The 19,674-nt window shown below is 42.8% G+C and overlaps 1 protein-coding gene across 1 annotated transcript in view; it reads right to left on the minus strand.

Moving 5' to 3' along the window:
• Window positions 1-19,674, minus strand: part of Pou6f2 (POU class 6 homeobox 2) — a 468,024-nt gene that overhangs the window by 10,914 nt on the left and 437,436 nt on the right. Inside the window, exons 7-8 of the mRNA XM_057787835.1 lie at window positions 13,875-14,081; window positions 3,785-3,953 (exon numbers count right to left, since the gene is read on the minus strand). Of these exons, the coding sequence (XP_057643818.1) occupies window positions 3,785-3,953; window positions 13,875-14,081 (376 nt within the window). The remainder of the gene's footprint in view (window positions 1-3,784; window positions 3,954-13,874; window positions 14,082-19,674) is intronic.

The following is a 19,674-nucleotide window of genomic DNA, read 5'->3' on the forward strand; positions in this document are numbered from 1 at the left end:
TGTGTGTGTGTGTGAGAGAGAGAGAGACAGAGAGAGAGAGAGAGAGAGAGAGAGAGAGAGAGAGAGAGAGAGAGAGAGAGAGAACTGGCCTGATTTCACAGGATGAGAAGGTCCCGCACTCAGATCTTTCTAGACTTTATCCTGTGCACTTCTTGCTGAGTGCAAAAAGTGCTGATAAGGCTATATTCCTTATCATGTGTTTCATAACTCATCAGTAAACATGTTTCTCTGAAATAAGCCATTGTGGCAAATTATTGAGCTGGAAGAGATATGGACTATAAATATGTTAATCATGCATTTCTTTTGTGATTGGGTTTTGACACAGAAAAGAGCACACCCCAAACCTATAATGGTTGTAAGTTCACACCGGGTTTATGCACTCTGGTGCCCACTGGTGTCGTCACTCAACCCTTTCATGCAAAGAGGATCTACAGTTGAAAAACAACAATTAATCTTAAATATTTTACATTGATATGAATTTTGGTTTATTGACAAAAACTTAAAGTTAATTTTGTTCTACTCTATGTAGATTTCAACTCTTGTTTAAGGTATTATGTTTATGCAGCTCATTTAAAATATAATGTGTAATTAAGAAATACAGATTAATAGTCATCTGTAACAGTCAAACTTATAGTCATGTCAGATATGTTTTCAAGGCTACACAGAGGTATATTTTAAATAGATAGATGGTCCTTGAACACTTGATCGTCCTTGAACCCTTCAAAGACCTACAGAATATGGCATTTAATATGTTTAATAACCTAAAGTTTTTCATGACAGTGAGACATATCTGCTCTGGCAGTACCAATCTATTTTAAAGAAGATGATAGACATCAAAGAAATTCTATACGGAGTTTACTTTATTTGTGGCAAAAGTTAACCAGTGGGCAAAGAAACTGTCCTTGTCTCAATATCTGACAGTTACTGTCCAAACTGGACCAGCAGGGCACAATAAAGGTGACTACTGAACTTTGCCAAGACAAGGTAGGATAGTCCTTTAGAATTCCCTGTTTCTCAAAAATGTTTGCCAGATATGCTAGGCCTGTAGTCCAGAGTTGAATGCCTCAATATTACATAAAAATTTTGGATATCTATCTAGGCAGTTTGATGTCCCTGTCATTAGGTAACATTTAGCCCTTCTTGGGTCCTTGATGGAATTGAAGACTAGATAGTTAGAGTGTTTTCCTTAGTTATAATAGAAAGCAAATTAGCTTTAAAAAACTTTGTACTACAAAAGATAGATAATAGAGTATTTTTTATAATTTTGTCAAATAAAAATGGACTAAAAATTGTTACTGTAATTCTTAATAACTGTTTTGTTGTATATTTTAAAGTTAAAACCTTCATTTTTTATTTAAACAAAGGGGGGAATGCTCTGGAATAATCCTATCATACACTGTAAAGATTTGTCACTCAAATTGGTTTAATAAAACACTGATTGGCCAGTAGCCAGGCAGGAAGTATAGGTGGGGTGACCAAACTAAGGATGATGAGAAGGAGAAGGGCAGGGCCAGAAGTCACTAGCCATATGTAGAGGGAACAGGAGATGTGTGTGTGCCATGCTAATAAATGTACTGCCACATGGCAGAGCATAAGTAAGGAATGTGGGTTAACTTAAAACACAAGAGTTTATTGATAATAATAAGCCTGAGCTATTTGGCTGAGAATTTATAAATAATATTAAGTGTCTGTGGTAATTTGGAAGCAACTACTGGGATGAGGAACAGGGGGTCAGGACAAGAAACTTGCACTTACAGGTATGGACTTCTTCCTGCTTATGCTCTGTATTTGGATGTCATGTCTTTTGTTCCAAATGCATATGATAGAGCAGTTTCCCTCTCCCAAGTCTTTATTTTGATGATTGCTCACTGTATACCTAGAGGTTAAACAAACTGTTGGCTGCCAGGTAATTAAAATTCCATCTGGCCTGCTAAGTAGACTCCCTTAACTAATTTCTGAGAAAAAAAAAAAGGTTAATCTTTTCTTGTTCATCTGTGCCAAATGGCCAGAGAAAGCCAAAGCCTACCCATCTGTCCATCACCCAGCCTTCTCTCTGGCTACTTACCATGTTGAGTATAATACATGTGTAAGACCCTGCATTAGTGGAGTGGTTCACACTTTTACATCCCGTGTATTTTTTTCCCCCTGTATTTTACTTTGATTCCTTTTCTTTCAGGACAAAGCTTACCCTATACTCTAATATATATGTGGGCTCCTTCCTGCCCAGGCTCTGCATATGGAGATCATGTCTTCTGCTTCAAACACATGTGATAAAGGAATGCATGTGATAAAGGAATATATATATATATATATATATATATACCAGCACACACACACACACACATATATATATATATTTACTATTTAAAATGTATATTTTGTAAACACACACGAAATTGAATTTGGGTAGATTTCGAGTCTTTTCTTACAATAACCATATGAGATGTTTCTTTATAGAAAATAAGAAGATACAATAAAATTAATTTTATTTGTAATTTTATTCAGCTAGGACAAAGGTTTCTAGCCAAATAGTGTTGTGTGTTTAGACAGGCAAGAAAGAAAACTCTGTGTGTGTCCCCCACTGCTTCATGTTGAGCCACATTGAAGACTAAGAGTGTCCAGTGTCCAAAAGTGCACTGAAGGATCTGGGTGCTGTAGCATCCTCCCCAAGTGCCTGGTTTTCTTCCCTAAGCACAGCATCTTTCTAGGCTAAGTTATCTATGTTGTTGAACAAGCATTTTTTATTTTCCTTTGGAGAGTGTCACTTTGTATTATCAGATTTGCCCCATTCTGTGTGAGGATCCCCACGCTCTAGCTTTAACAGGCCCTTTTCCTTATCTCCGGTGACATAGGCATTCTTATTGTATGGCATAGATGCCTATGCAGTGACTTAGCCTTTTAAACCCGGGACTGTTGGATCTTGATTTCTGCTGAATTGCAGTCTCTCTCTCTCTCTCTCTCTCTCTCTCTCTCTCTCTCTCTCTCTCTCTCTCTCATTTGAAGATTTAGTAAAAAGTATACAGAGGCAAAAAAATGTTATTTAACAAGCTTATTGTTTCATGCATCTTCATATGCTCCTGTTTCTATGTGACAAATATGCTGGCTTCCCTAGGGACATATGCCAACTCCACAACACCATATATAGACTTTCATAACCATCTTCCTACAGAGGCAGCCTTCAGGCTTGTTTTATTTTGTGAATGGTTGTTTGGAGACTTCCATCTGATTCCAGCCCATGCAGTGGCCTCCATGTGGCACTGAAGGTGACTCTTTGTTCCCTCACACACCCGCCCACAGGCATGCTCTCCTTTATTTCCTCTGACACCTACAGACACAGTGGCAGGGGACTTCAAACACACAGGAAGGCAGCTTGACCCTCCAGCTGAGTGTCTGCTGTTGGTTATTTCAGCTCTGAGCTGTTTGTTCATGTCCTGCAAGCTGATCAGTTTCTAGCTTTGGAAGTGACAGGTTTGACTCAGCACACCAAAACCCATTGAAAATCGAACCTGCTCCCAGCTTGCTCTAATGCAGGGGTGTGGTATGGGGACCAGCAGCCCTAAGGAGTCATCTGGCCTTGGATACAGACTTTATGCCAATAATGGCCTAGCAGCCCTAGAAATGGGGAAGGGAAGAAAGAGAGAGGGTGAGAGGGAAAGGGGGAAAAAGGGAGAGGGAGAAGGAAAGGGAAAAGGAGAAGGAGAGAGAGAGGAGAGAGAGAGAGAGGAGATTGCATTAGGCAGCCAGAAGGTTACCATGATTAGATGGAGCCAGGAAGGATACTTACTGCTGACTAACTGGCCCACGCTCAAAGCTGAAGAAGAGGAAGATGAGGAGGAGGAGGAAGAAGCTTGTCGCACGGGACTTTGAGATGTGGATGCTTGGCCATGAGCCAGGTGCAGAAGGTTCCCTTGAGTGCCTGCTTGACCCACTGATGACTGGGAAGATTGGTGAAGCTACATAAAGGATGTAAAAAAAATACACAAATGAATGGAACGTTATGGGAAATGCTAGGGAACAGACATTTCATCTGGGGTGGAATCGTTCTATTTTCTCAAATACAGTGTACATACTGCTTGGGAAGGGTACCATTCCCAGGCAGGATTTATTTTTTGTGTATATAATACGTTGTTGTTTGCTTGACGGGCACTTTATTAGAAATTCTAAATATATTATTAATTCCCTATTTGCCTTGCCAGAACATCCAATTTTTGACATTTCTCAGTCGTAGTGTGTGGCTGGACTCTTTTCTGCCTGTTTTAGACAATTATTGCACACCCACACACCCGGGAGGCTTCTCAGGCGTGTGTAGGATAAAACAACACAATCAATTCAAATGCAAAGCTCAAACATAAAGTTGTGCCTTCATCCTTCACAGAACTGGTAGTTTTGGGGATGTTCCAGTTTAGGCTGGCAGCTCTGCTTTCCCAGATCCAGGTTGTTATGTGTCTTATACAGAGCTGATATCGTGGTAAAATGCTTTCTGATGTCCTCTAGAAATCTGAGAATTGGAACAGTCAGAACAGAATATCCCATAATATTTGTAGTTCTATGTTGCTACTTTTTTGGGAGTGAGGGATCAAGAAAGGGGTCCTCTATGTTGCCACGGGTACCCTGGAACTTCCTCGGCAGACCAGGCTGGCCTTGAACTCAGGGCTCAGGGATCTGGCAGCCTCAGCATCCCAAGTGTTGGGATTAAAGGTGTGTACCACCATACCAGGCTTGACACTTTTCTTTTTTTAAAAAAGTTATTTGTGTGTGTGTGTGTGCGCGCGTGCTCGGGATTTCAATAACTTTCCCTGAAGGAAGACATTTTAAAGATAAAGCTAGGATGTGAATTCCAGAAATGCACTCCAGAGTTTAACTAAACTACAACAATACAGACCTTGCCATGGTGAGGATATTGATCTTACATTCAGACTGGCTTCCATCTCTTGTGTGGTCTACCCCTTGGGATCATATGATGGAAAGACAGAAATGATTCCTGCAAGTTGCCCTCTGACCAGCAAAAGTGAATATTGGTTTACATGTCACTCCCCATGCCAAAGAAATCAATCTCTCATTGGAATAAGTAAATCTGTCATCGTGTGTGTGTTTCTGTGTGAGAGTCTTGCACGTGTGCGTGCAGGTGCCCACGGAGGTGTCAGATCCTTTGGAGTGGAAGCTACAGGCATTTGTTAGTGAACTGACTTAGGCACTAGGTTACAAACTCCAGCCTTCCTCATAGAGCAAGTGATCTTAACCTGAGCCATTTCTCTAGCCCCTCAGCGGCTTTCTCACTCTGGGCCAGCCACTGAGTTAAGGGTGTTCATGCACTGTCTAACTGCACTCTCACACTATTGTTGCCTCTGTATAAACAAGGAAGTCAGTGCTGAAATGTTTTAGGTCCATCCTCCTGATGTGGACAAACAGGTCCCTGGGCTTGTGCAGTCTGGTCCTGGGGCTTGAGCAGGTGAGCACACTGACACAAGGAAGGACTCATTGAGTTTTGGAAAGTTTTTGAACTTTGTATTTGTCAAGGAAGGTTGTCTCTGTCTGTTTACTTATTTTTCCTTTAAGGGCTCTCAAGGGGATGTGACTCTGAGATTGCAAGAAGCCTGGATGAGAAGACTCAGGACAGCAAGGGGAAAGGGGAGAGGGTCCATTAGGGACCAAGAGGAATCTTGCCCTCATCCTGTGTTGCCCTCTGTAAAGATGTCTCAGGGATTCAGGGCCCTAAGGAAGTGGCAGATTAGCCTCAGAAGCAGCTACCATGTTAATTGGAGGTGATATTTGGTTCACACTAAAAACACATGACAAGGTTCTTCTTCTTCTTCTTCTTCTTCTTCTTCTTCTTCTTCTTCTTCTTCTTCTTCTTCTTCTTCTTCTTCTTCTTCTTCTTCTTCTTCTTGTTCCTTCTTCTCCTTCTCCTTCTCCTCCTTCTTCTTCTTCTTTAGTGTAGCAGCCTGGGAGCCAAGTGAGAGCAGGCTGTGAACTTTGGTGGCAGCTCCTACAGAACAGACCAGTCTCTGACTGGTCTTCAACTCAAGTCTTTCTCTGTTCTCCGCTGTTCATTTTCCAGTCAACATTTTTTGATACATAATTTTCACATAATAAAGCACACCCATTTCAAACGTAGTCTGAGGAGTCTGTCAAGCGGATACAGATGTGGAATCATGATTATAATGAAAAAAGGAAATGTTATCATTCCACAAAGTTTTCTCTTGTGAGCAATCTCCACTCTCAGTTCTCTGCCTTGACAACCACTCCTCTGCGTTCTCTATGATGGATTCATTTGGTGTCGTTCTAGAAATGGAATCATATACAGCATACCGTGTTTGAATCTACCTTAGTTTGCTTGGCAGCCAATGTACAGGTTCATCCATTTTATTGTGTACTCCAGTAGTTCATTCTTCTTGGTTGCTAAGGAGTAGTTCACTCCCATTACTTCCCTCCCCCGACACATACATTATATTGTTCATTTTCTGTTGGTAGATATTTTGGTGTTTCCAGTTTGGGAACATGATCAATAAAACTTTTATAAACCCTATGTTTAAGTTTCAGTTTACTTGTATCTGTATGACTAGACCTATACTTTGAATACTGATCATACCATAAATTTGTGTTGGACTTTTTAAGAATTTCCAAAACTGATCTCCTAAGTGGCTGTGCATTTGACATTGACACCAGCAATGCATAAGAATTCCCATTACTCTTTAACCATCACTAGCACCTTGGCTTCTCAATTTCTTAAACATCCTAATGTTGTTCTAACCATTCCAGCAGTTCTAGTAAGGAATGACCTTAGAAATATACTTAAAGTTCTTTTCCATTGTTCCCTTTTCCTCTGTAGTGGTTAATAGCAATATTCACACTCACAGGCTATTCCTGCTCAGCAATGCCTGTTGTGGTTGTGATAAACACACGACTGGCAAGTATGACCCTTGAACATCAGCATATAGATGCCCCAAAGGACCTCCCTGCAGTTACAGTTTAAGCGAATATCCTTGCTACTTAGATATTCTAAATGAAGGCTCAATTATGAGCCAAAGATGGTCATAACTGACACAAGAACCCAAATTGATAGGCATCAAGCAACTACCTAAGGTAATTAACCAATTTGCTGAGTACATAATCAGCAATTAAATCCAGCAAATTTTATGCTCTAGCGATGCCTCGTAAAGATTAAATCTATTTTAATTTGCTTCATAAATTGTGAAAGATATTTCATGTCAATATTCTCCTCTAATCTATTGAATTGTCCTTCCAAAGATTGGTACAGGGCAACAGTGTTTACAGGTTTGAGATACTGAGTCAGAGGGAGCCCCCCTGGCCTCCCATTCCATCAGTGGTTGATCAGCTCTGGCTGTGGTAAAGTGCCATCCAAGAACTGTACAGGACCGTAATCAGCTGAGACATTTCTTCTGGAGACATGATGTAGGAAAGAAAAGCATGACCGGACTGCAAGGTCACTTAGGAACCAGGAAAGCAAACTGGGGTTTGAGGATAATTCCATGCAGCGGAAATCTAAAAGGAAAACAAGGTAATATTCTAAAAGAATTTGCTCTATGTTTATGCAGTGAAAGAGTAATCTAAGATTTGTTAGAATTTAAGATATTTTTCTTTCAAAGAGAACATTTTTTTAAAGGACATTGGAGTCTCAGTTTCTTTCCTGAGTTCTGCTTGAGAGTTCAGCAAAAGCCTAAGAATTCTTAAAGGTTTTGGTTCATAAACGATTGAGTAGCTTGTAATACTGTCTTTCTTCCTGATTCCAGTTTCCAGGGTGGACACTGGGATGGCGATTCTGGAAGACCTGTGAACTCAGAGACAGATGTGTGGTATATACACTAATGGGCTCCCTCCTAAGTTCTTTCTCAGAAGAAAAGGACATTGGCGGTACCATGACATTTACTGCTGTGCAGCTGGTTTATGTCAATGTGATAAAAGTTGGGATCAGCTGGTAAGGAGGAACCTCAAACTGAGAAAATGCCCCACCAGATTGCTCTATGGACAAGGCTTGGCACTTTTTCTTAACTTGTGATTAATGTGGGTCCAGTTCATAGTGGTGGTGCCACCCCTGGACTGCTGTTGGTGTTGGGTACCATAAGAAAGCAGGTTGAACAAGCCATGGAGAGCAGGCCAGTAAGCAGCATTCCTCCATGACCTCTTCTTTGGTTCCTGCCCTGAGTTCCCTGGAAGAGAGACTATAACTGGAAGGTGAGATAAAGCTTTTCCTCCCTAGGCTGCTTTTGTCACGGTGTTCCATCAGAGCAACGCAAGCCAAATAAGACACTTTCTACCCAGCAAACAGCAGTTCTTCTAGCTGAGCATAGCACTGTGTCTTTGATACTCCAAGTTTACTAATTTTGGTATATTAATTTAAAAAATTATTTTAGTGTTTTATAAATTAATATTATACTTAGCACTATATTTACCAAAGAAGAAAAGAAAAAGAGATCTAAGCTATTTCATGAAAGAACTCTGTAGCTCCATATAAAAATTTAATATGCTTTAAAAAACAGTATTAGGAAAATATTACATATTTGATTTAATTATGTTGTTTTTTAAGATACTGACAATTTCAAAATCATATATATGTATTGTCGAAGTATTTGCAAAAAATACTAAAACAGAACTGGCCACTAAAATACAACTGGCCTAAGCAACTGGGATAATTTATGAAAGGAAAAAGGAGGCTATAAATAACTGGAAGCATGCACCTAACGATAGCTTCTATATTAGGTATTGGTGGTGTTTTGTAGAGGAGACGCAGACTCCTGAAGATTAAAGTGACTCGCCTGGGACCATTTGGCCAGAGCAATACCAACCCTGAACCCTGGTGAGCCCACTGCAAGCCGGTGCTTCTCCACTTGTGCAGGGCCAGCAAGCTGGGATCCGGAGCCCTGCTTGGGAGAACCAATGAGGTGTTCCGACAGAGCTGCCAGTCCCCAGAGCAGATCTGTCTACTAGGACACACCCCACTCTCATTTCTGTTCTAATAAGTTTAAAATATTTTTCTAGTTTATATATTATTCTCTATGGGTTCCAAAATCTTTAAAACTTCGTATTTTAAAAATAACACGATACTGTTGGGTAAGTGGTACCATCTGAGGATACATTTCGGATGGAACTGTGCAGACTGTCTCTGATAGACTCCATTCTGATACTTCAGAACTCCAAAGTTACTTTCTTGGTGTTGTCCTTCCGTATAACAAAATGCTCTGATTGCTCGCTGCTTGCATGAAGCTTCTTAAAGGAGCGGTGTGTAGTTTACCTGTATCTGAGCTCACACAAGCCCTTCCTTGCCTTTTTGGTGCTGGGAGCCAGGTGCAGACAGGCTGGAAGCATGGGGAGTGAGCACACGGGGAAAGGCAGGGACCGTCCTCATCAGACAGAGGAAGCTCCACATCTGTCTTACACACGAGATGGCAAACAGGGAGGATGGAACTCCGGCTGACTCCTCACGCTGGCTCCCACAGGCTGGCTTCATGGGATTGTTTACGTTGGTTGGCACGTTCGGGGAGTTGCATACATTCAACAAAGAGACACTGAAATGGCAGCACCTGGGAGATGTTTTGTGATTTTCCCGCTTGGCTGGTTCACTGTATCTTGCATGTGCTATCTGTATAGTGTTATAGATTGTGGAATAAAGTATCTTACAAATTTCCATGATGATATAAACAAACAATTATGGGCAGTAAGTGTCTTGAAAAATGAAAGGAAATGCAAAGTGTGTTCATTAAGTTGGGGAAAAGAATGTATAGCAACAGTAAAATTTATGCAGAGAAATTCATGTGGGAAAAAACAATGTCTCCAGACCTGCGTAGGCCAATGGAGGATGTCTGGCCCATACACATGTACTATCCACATGCTTGGCCAAGTCAAAGAGGACTGTCTGAGGGGCGAGAGGGAGGTGAGGGCAGTGGGGGGGGCACTGTACCAGGCACTTGTACGAGGAGTTAGAATATGACGGCTTAGTGGCAAGTCCAAAAGCAGGCAGGAAACTAGCGCATCGCAAACAACTGTGGGACCCAGCCCAGACTCAGCAGGGACACACAGGGGAATGGGAGCTGTGTTTTAAGTACAGAGCAGAGAAGGAGGGGTTGTGTGCGGCTGGGATAGTGAGGTGGCGGCATAGGGAAGGAGAAGGGGCTGATATTCAGAAGGCACCAGGAGGGAAAGTAACACCAGGCTGAAGTCTTCTCAGGCTCTCTGTCGGATACTAATCTGGGCCATCCCAGCAAACGACAGAAGACACAGGAAAGCCACAGAGTGCCTCAGTCAGTGAACTAGAATTCAACAGCAATGAAGTGAAACACACTGACTGAGCCTTCATCGGCGGATGAGGCTGAGTTCCGCTGGCCCCTGTTTTTCAGGTGTAGACTTGTGGTGACAGTACAGCTTGATGAAAGTGAAGAGAGCTTGGGGAAGGAGAGCTAAGGTGAAGGAGCTACAGAGGGAGGAGCTACAGAGGGGGAGCTACAGACAAGGGCTGGGATGCTGCAGGTCAGGGGACTTGGGAAAAGGTGTTCCATAGTGCATGCAGTTCTGAGAACACTGTAAAACTGATAAGCGCTGTCCAATCTGTTGTCTGCCTTGGCAGAGTCTCCAAGATGCAGATTTTCATTAGGAACATTACAGGGAAGACCATCAAACCTAAGGCTTAGCCCTCAGACACTATAGAAAATGTATAGGTCAAGGCGGGAACTCTTCCCTCCACAGCAGTGGCTGTTCTTGGCTGATGAGCTGCTGGAAGATGAGCTGACTTTGACTGTGGTGTTCCAGAAGAGTCTGCCCTTCTTCATCTGGAGTTGAGACTGTGGTGGCGCTGAGAAAGGAAGTCTGGCGCCACTTCCAAGAATAAGCAAGGTTAAGGTGACTGTCCTGAACTACTTCAAGGTGGATAAACATGGGAAAATTCGTCTCTTTAGTCAAGAGTGTCTTTCTGATGTATGTGGTGCTGGAGATTTCATGGCCAGCTACACTGACAGACGGCACTGCAACGCATTGTGTTCATCAAAAACAGAAGGCAAGTAATGTGTGAGTTAATAAGACAACCAAATAGAAAGAAAAGAAACCGACAAGCAAAAGTATTTTTGCATTTATTTGAAAAAAAAAATAGAAAGGGATGATCACCTGGCGTCTTAAGAGAGCCGAGCTAAGTTGCTTCTCATTGGCTTTCTGGTTGCATTGAATGTTCAGGAGAAAACTTCAGAACCTTGACTTTGAAGGTTACTTGTATGGGAATCTCTTGGTATTATAATAATATTAAAAATGTTGTTTGATTTTCTAGGTTGAAACATTTGCTTTTCAAACTTCTCTTGTGGGACAAAAGTTCTTAACATTTGCTAGAATTTAGTGAAAGGAAGAAAACATACATCACAGACATGTTTAGGGAAGGGGAATGGTAGTGTATGAAGGAATTATGAAATTAGTCACCTGTGATGGGGGGTCATTCTCTGACCCAAATGAGTTCTCAAGAGCCAGGGCAGCCACAAAATCCAGGGCAGGAAAGCAAAGGCTGCTTTTGAGCCCCACTAACTACTTTCGTTTTCATACACAAAGAGCTTTATCTGGCTTTCTTTTCTATCTTGTTCTTTTATGTCCTTGCCCTGCTCATCAAACTTTTCTGATCTGGTAGAGTCTATGGAGTTTTATCTAGGACTGTTGGATTCTGCTAAACTCTAAAGTACTGTTTTGTGTTTCAGACAATACAGTAGGCTCCTCTCAATCTTTCATCACCAGGATAAGACACGAAGAGTGCTGGAGACTGCATTCTTAGATTTCATTCAGGTCCTCTTAGTTAGTGTTAGAAAACTGATAGAAAGCCTCAGGTATGGCTAGTACTATTTTAAAAAAATCACAGTGACCCACTCCTCGTCATCCAACCTGACCGGGAGCTTTGTACTTAATGCGGATTTCCTTTAATTTATGACATGTTTTACTGTCAGAGCCATGCTCTTGTGAGACCCAGCATTTGTCATAAATCATTCAAGAGAATAAATTGAGAAGCCTCTTGCTGGGTGAGAGAGATCCTTTAGTTTTAGTGCTTGTCCTTATTACATTGCTTCAATACCAAGGGTACTATTAAAGACAAAGTGAAGACCACTGTTGCCATACCTCTGGTTTTCACTGTTGATTGGAAGTGTTTGGGATCATAGCTATTGTGTCAAGGACCTAAACTTGCATATCTATTGGAGGTTTGCCCAATTTCATACCTTAACTTCATGCTCCAAAGTGTTTCAATTACAGCTAATGCCAAGACAAACTCCTCTGTCTGTGCCTGCCCTGACATCTGTGAACAGGGTCAGCCTGTTTTCCTTAGCTTTTCCAGGTTAGGATAGACTCTGGCTGTGCTGGGAATAAGAGGCTTGGTGGCTGCTGTGACGTGGGGGCAGGTAACTATGCCCACATCCTTTTCAGCTGTTCTCTTGAATTCTCAAGTATGCACACATGTACATAAGAGATGCATACACAGCTGCCTGCAAAGGAGACCCCTCTATTTGGGATGCTAGCTGTAACTGATGTGAGTTTTCTGGGTCAGCACAATGGTGTGCCAGCTTTTCCCTCAGCAGTAGTGAGGGTCCAGGGGAGACAAATGTGGTGGGAAAGCTCCAGAAGTGTTTCTGGGCAGAGTTTGTTTACAATGGAAATCTCATCATTTCAGTTCAGCTTTCATGTCACTATCAGACTTATTTTCTTAGGGGAAATAACTAAGTACATAATTTTTTCTTATGCAACACCCACCTCTTAGAGTTCCCAGTTTGGCATCTTTATTGCCAACAGCAGTAGAGGAGACACCACTCCCAGTAGTATTGTGACTAGATTGTAGTTTGCTGTATACCAGACACAATTCTAGCCCTCTAACCCTTACACATATTCTTTGAAGTAGATACTTGTATCACCATCCCATTTTATTTTTGCAAATGAGAAGATCTGAGCAGGAAGTTGGCATGTGACATCTTCAAGAGCACACACAGATAAAACTTATGCTTTCTGCTTGTTTATACACCCTAACCACCACTGTCCCCAGCCTGGTCTGTGTTCCCTGGCCCCTCGGCATACCTTCCTTCCCTTTGTACTTATTGTTCCTACTTCCTGGAGTGCTGTTAATTCCTTTTCCTTGTCAGTTCTTACTCTTCCTGTTCTGTTACAGGGCCTTCTCTGTTTTGTTGGGGAAGGGTGATGTTTATGTAAGCCCATGTCCCATATAAAACCATAAACTCTTTGCTTAGAAAGCATAGTTCTGCTTCTTAGCTAGCATTTAGTTGAGTCTTGCTTTAGATTACCAAAAATGCTTATTGAAGGGACTAGTCAAACAAAATATCCATGAAGATCAAGGTCCACATCTTTCTTCTGCAGTACTGCTACATGCTCAACTTCCAGCATAAACACATAGAAAAAAACTCAGTGTTTGAATGAAAAAGTAAACAACCATCAGAATTCTGGTGCAATTACTGAGGAGAACTCCCTGTCCTTCATTTCTTAATTTGTAGATAGCTGTTGCAGCAGAGTTTCAGCTTGGGATTGCTGTGCATTTAATAATGTTTTCATTTACAGTTAAGGCATAAGTAAGTAGACTGCGTTCCTTTGTAGCTCTATTTTAAAATGAAAGTGTATTGGGTCTAGGTTAAGAAGGACACATTGTAACTGACTTTTGGTCACAGTGTCTGTTATAATTTAATATGTTCCTGATAGTATATTAGGGAGCTACTCATGCTATTGCTTATATTCGCTAAGAGTGGGAAGTATATCTGTGTGATTTTACAAGTATTGATACATTACGTTTAAAGAAACTATTAAGTCATTTATAATGCAAAAATTTGCTTTACATTGAGAGCACAGAAGAGAAGGGAGGAGAGGGGAAGTAAACTGAAACCTTGGTGTGGGACCCTTACCTGCTGGCCTGGCTTGATGGGGGACAGGGTGATACCCTGAGTGTTGATCACAGGCAAAATCTGGTTTCCGATGACCGTGGCAATGATCTGGCCCTGGGCATTGGTTAGGAGCTGGGGCGTGATAGGTTGTACTTGAAGGCCCTGAGTGCCACTTGTTGCTTGACTCGATGGCCCTGGGTTAGGCATCAGTGGAATGGTCCCAATAATCTGCAAGAGATAGGCCTGAAGGTGAGGAGCCAGCTGAATGCCAGGTCTGCTTGAGCAGATGAAGACCATGCTATGACCTTGTCATGAGGAATGTTATCAGGGGCTCATGCAGGATCTACAAGCAGGCCAGGGCTTGGCGGCATGGAGTAAATATTAGGGCAGGAGCATTTAAAGAAGGAAAAGCTGTACATGCACTGGCTTCACCAAGGGAAAGGACAGTTATCTTATTTAAAAAATAGAATCTAGTATTGATAAAGGTTTAAACATGCAGTTTCTGCCCAAAGAACAGGAGGAAGAGATTTGTTAGTACTTAAGGCCATTGTGGACCCAGGCACTATATCCTTCCTCCACCAGAGCTCTACACAGTGCATCCTTTTCTCACTGGAGCACCACATACTGCATCCTCCCCTCACTGAGGCTCTGCACACTGCATCCTCCCCTCACTGAGGCTCTGCACACTGTATCCTCCCCTTACTGGATCTCTGCACACTGCATCCTCTCCTCCCTGGAGCTCTACACACTGCATCCTCCTCTACTAGAGCTCTACACACTGCATCCTCCCCTCACTGGAGCTCTGCACACTGCATCCTCCCCTCACCGGAGCTCCGCACACTGCATTCTCTGCTCACTGCAGTTCTACATGCCCTACTGAACACTGGGGTTAGCCTTCCACAGTCTGCCCCTTATGTCCTCTATCCTTTCCTCTGTACCTGCCCTTTATTCTACTCACTGTTAAGGTCAAGATCAGCTTCTTTACTCTGCAGACTAACAACCTCAAGCAAGCATCCTGACATGCATGTGGTTGAGAGATCAGACTCTGGAGACCGGAAAAGAGGATGTCATCCTAGTCAGGCCACCAACCAGTCACATTTGTGACGGTACTTCAGCCTCTCAAAGGCTTCAGAGAGTTAAGTCAGTCACTAAGGGGTCAAAATTCTTCAAACAGTGGTGATGTGACTATGAGGACTGAAATCAGAATGATGAGATACCCAGCTTAAGTGGAAGGTGGTGTTAGGGTTTCAGCCTCTGCTAGGGGCAGGCCCCTGCCTTCGCCTCCAGTGGCTTTTGTCATCAGCAAAGTGATCATGTGGTACGAAAGTAGGAGGCAAGTGGTTCGATATGGTTATAGTGATAGAAGACACAATGTCCAGGAGCGACAAATGTCCAGGGTATCTACAGAATCTGAAAATGGGGACTTATTATGCACTGCGAGGGACAGGTTTAATTTACAAAACCTCAAGGGGTGCCATAGGGTATGGGTGTGGGGTTATTTCTCCTCCACATACTAAGCATTGCACTACAAGATGTCACCGATGTCTGTTCCCCAGTTGTAAGCCCTGGTGACCTGGTCCGTGACTTCATGCTCATGTGGCGTTCTAGTTCATCCTGTCTTCTTATAAGACCTCTCTGAACTAAACTGGGCATTAGCTAGGTCTCTATTTCGTACATCAGACACAAGTGCGGAGAGGAACTCTGGGGAGTAGTATGGGGGAGTCGGTACATGACAGAGCTGGAACGGTGTCCCTGAATGCTTGCTTTTCCATATGCCTCCTGAGTTCCACCACCTGGAAGACACTGAACACTGAATGTTGAAGAACTCTAGCTCTTAGACAATGCTCCAGATCCTGTCTGTAGTTATCCACTCGCTGATAAACTCCCTGTGGACCCAGGTCACAAGTGATAGTGTTTTCTACTATGCAGCACTCACACAGGGCTTTGAACGTGGTGTCTCAGCAAATGGGTTTTCAGGGAATGGCTTTAGGGCTTTGGAGTTCAGGGACAATGGGAGAACCACCAGACTATTGCATTTGGGCGGATAGTTTTGGAGAGCGCCTTTCCCCAACTGTCATTGCTTCTAACACAGCAGGCCTGTGGGATGGCAAAAATGGACAAGCTGTGCATTTATGAGGTATCAGCAGCATTTGTTGGTGGATGGTGACGAAGATCAAGCTATTATTGTGGAAGTGGCCTGGCCAGCCGTCCCTTATGGGCTGTCAGGCTTGCAGGTATCCTGAACAAGCATGCAATGTCTATCTTGCAGTGACAGCAATGAACATGTCCCATCAGTGCAAGCAAGGTCAGGAGGAGTCCACATCAATAGATCATAATGCATAAGTACTTTATTGATGAGCAGTCTTACATTAGGCTAAAAGCCAGTTCCTGTGACCCCCACAGGTATTGTAAGAGAGACATGGGATTAGCCTTTTGTCCTAATCTATATTGGATATAGATGGCCAACACATGCACGGTGAAAACTCAGCAACAGACCTGCCCACTCCAGCTGCCTGGAGTGTCTTAGACCTTGGCTTCCTGATCCCTCTGATTGGCTGCAGAAGCTAGATGCATTTAAATGCAGGACTATGAGTTCTATTTTAGGCAGGATGTCAGTTTGTTTAGGAGCTTGTGGGAGTAGGTAGCCTGAGAGAATGCCTCAGAGTAAGGCACGGCACATGACAGCTATAGAACATACTGTGATAAGAAGAGAGGCATCTGGCCTCCAGATGATTGACATGAGTATATGCTGACTCTGTGGTAATGAGATGCGCTTTCTGGGTGAAAGAGGAAACAGACAGGGAAATGCAGCCGGCTCAGCAGCCTCTCCTCTAGGAACAGCCCCACTCACCAACACTGAGATACAACTGAAATGCTTGTCACTCTGTCTCCACCACCTCTCCTCTCTTTTTACCTGGCTATGAGCATCACTTAGGGATTAGACGGCAGTAGTGTCTCATGCAGAGGAATCTGAAGTTGCCCAGTGGAAGATGCTGTTTAATAGAGTCTGGCTGTGAGATTAGATGGTGCAGGGATGGATGTAAAGTCAGGAAGCTTTTGGTGAAGTTACACACCTCTTTGTTCTTGTTGTCTTCCTTTCAGAGGCATGGGTATCACGTCAGCATGCCAAGCACTTGTTGGTGCATGGTGGGAACTTTGTAATAGTCTCCAAGGTATCAAAATACCCAGTTTTAATTTGCTTAAGTTTGTTCAATGGTAGAGATGATCACACTCTAGGTTATCTAAAAATTCCCTGTTGAATTATCACCCTCAGTCTGACTTTGATTCCTCTTAGCATTTCCACACCTGTAATCAGAACACCTCCAAAGTATCTGGGGTTCACAGAGGCTTCCACAAGGGGATAATAGGAGCTGAGGCACAAACATCTGAGACTTTCCATGTTCCTACCACTGTCCAGTTACCGATGGACATTGTGTCTCAAATTAAAGGCCTTGTGAAATTCAAGGGAAATGTCTTTTTATCTATATTTGTTTCAACTAAGTCAGGAAATTAAAACTGAATCTGGCAACGCTATAGAAAGTTTCTGGTTTGGGGATGAAGGAAGAAAGCGTACTTTTAAAATTAGCTTCTAAGAGAATTTGAATACCCAGCTCACAAAAGCTAAGAATTTACTGCTGAGAAGAGCTGATGGAAGGTTACATTGCTACAGAAACAAGGCAAACAGGATCTGGCTTCTGCTCACCCCTTCCAACATTTGAAACTAGTTCATACTCCCTTAAATTATAAAGGACTCAGGTAGAGCAGCCGCATACCCGTGGACTCTTTTCTGTATGAGTACGGAGTTTTGGGTCATAGAGGACGCTAAATAGATGTGGCTGGGGCAGGGCAGGATTAAAGTGGTATCAAATGCAAAGATTCTATCAATCAAAGGAAGATCGAGCACTAAAGGAACAAGTAAGGGCTTTGTGAGAAAAATGTCTATATCTAAGTGGTATGTGTTCAAGATCAATTGGGGATGAATAAATTATTTTGGAGGAAGGAGTACTCTACAGAAGATGCAGGGACTAAGTAAAGTTTAGAACTTGGTCAAACCTAATAGAAGCAAGTATAAAGGTAAGAGGCATGAGGATGGTGAGCCGATCAGGTTGGAGGCAAGAGGAAATTGAAATATGTCAACCTGGAAAGGTTAAATTCCATCCAGTCAAAGACTTATGGTAACTTGGAGGGGGGATGGGATCATTCCGAGACAGGGGCTCCGTTTGTACAGGCTGGCCTTGTACTTGATATTTAGCCCCGGCTTACCTTGAGCCTGATCCTCCTGCCTTAACATCCCGAGTACTGGTATTGCAAGTGTGCCATCGTGGCTGATGATGAATGGGTTTTGTTAGGGGCTGAGGATGAGGGCTGATATGGACCCATTTCAGGTATGAATACAGCAGCGTGGGGAGAACACTTTCAAGTGGTGAAAGACTACAGACCAGATCAACTGTTAAGATGCTACTGAAGTCATCCAAGTATGAAGCAAAATGCCTCAATGAATCCTTAGCACAGAGGATGCTTGATTCATTGGCTTTCACTTCAAATCACAAAGTGCAGCCTACTTCATGTCTAGCTTGCAACATTAGAAATTTTTGAGTGAAGTTATTGCCCCATCAATCCCACAGCAAATAGCTCAGGCATCGTTTGCAATGATCGTCGGTGCCGTTGCCCTGACTCTCCACCTGTAATGATTCATCTCTGATGAATGCTTTAACCAGGCCGAGGCCCATACTGGTATTATAATGATAATTTGTGACTTGAAAGAGTTCCTGTTTCTCTAACAGGGACCTTGCGTGGCTGTTGCTGTTTGTATCTGCCCATCCAAGGAAAGAGTCACAATTGAGGAATAAAGTTTATACACAAGAACAACTAAACAAAAACCATTCAAATGAATCATGTTCATTGGCACACATTATCTAAAAGACTTCTGTTTCCATCATAATTTAAGTGGCTTACATGCAGTCGGGACTCTCATTATCTCAGAAACAATGTCATCATGAAGGTTGCTTTGGGACTGTGGCAGAACTAGGAGTTAAAGGCCATGTAGCTTCTCGGCTGTTATTTCAACACTGCCCTGCACCTCAGCCTAACAGGAATTCACAGGGATGAGTGAAGTCTGAATTAGGGAGGGGTATGAGTGAGTGCATTCACTGTCAACACGCAGATGACATCAGCTGCAGTCTTAGGCTGATGTCACAGAGCCCCAGGCACCCAGACAAGTCATTTGATGGGCCACATGTTGTCACAGCCTCTGATATGCAGTTAAGCTCTGCCAAAGGAGTGTGATGGGAGATGTCACCCTGACAAGTAATTTTACTGCCACACTTTAGAAACGAAAGCCTGTCAAGGCTGTTTTCGGTGACTTCCTCGGGTCTGTCTGTGCATTAGCAGAGACACCCCTTTCCATGTATTTGCGACACCCTAACGGTGTTTGGTCAAGTGGCTTTTGTAAATAGTAACATTGTTTCGTCCACCCTTGAACAAGGAACTGAGATGTTGCGAGGAGCTGACGCTAATGGAGGCAGCCAATCACGTGGCCCATTCTTTCCGGTCTGACCACAGTGATCCTTTCCTAGCTCCAGCATTGTGTTCTCTTTTTCTAGATGATGGATTCATTCTAAGTTCGTTGTCATTTCAGGTTTAAAGCTAACTTTCTTGGAGTTGTTTTGGCATCTCTGATTAGGACATTTATTCTAAGGGAAAGGAAAATTGCGCTGTTTTATACTAATATTTATTTTCCAAACTGTAATCTAGTGTTTCCTTGCATTTGGCTATGTCTAAGTGAACAAGAGCGCCGAAAGGGAAAATCATGTGAATCTGA

Source organism: Chionomys nivalis, chromosome 13, assembly GCF_950005125.1.
Source record: "Chionomys nivalis chromosome 13, mChiNiv1.1, whole genome shotgun sequence".
Lineage (NCBI taxonomy): Eukaryota > Metazoa > Chordata > Mammalia > Rodentia > Cricetidae > Chionomys > Chionomys nivalis.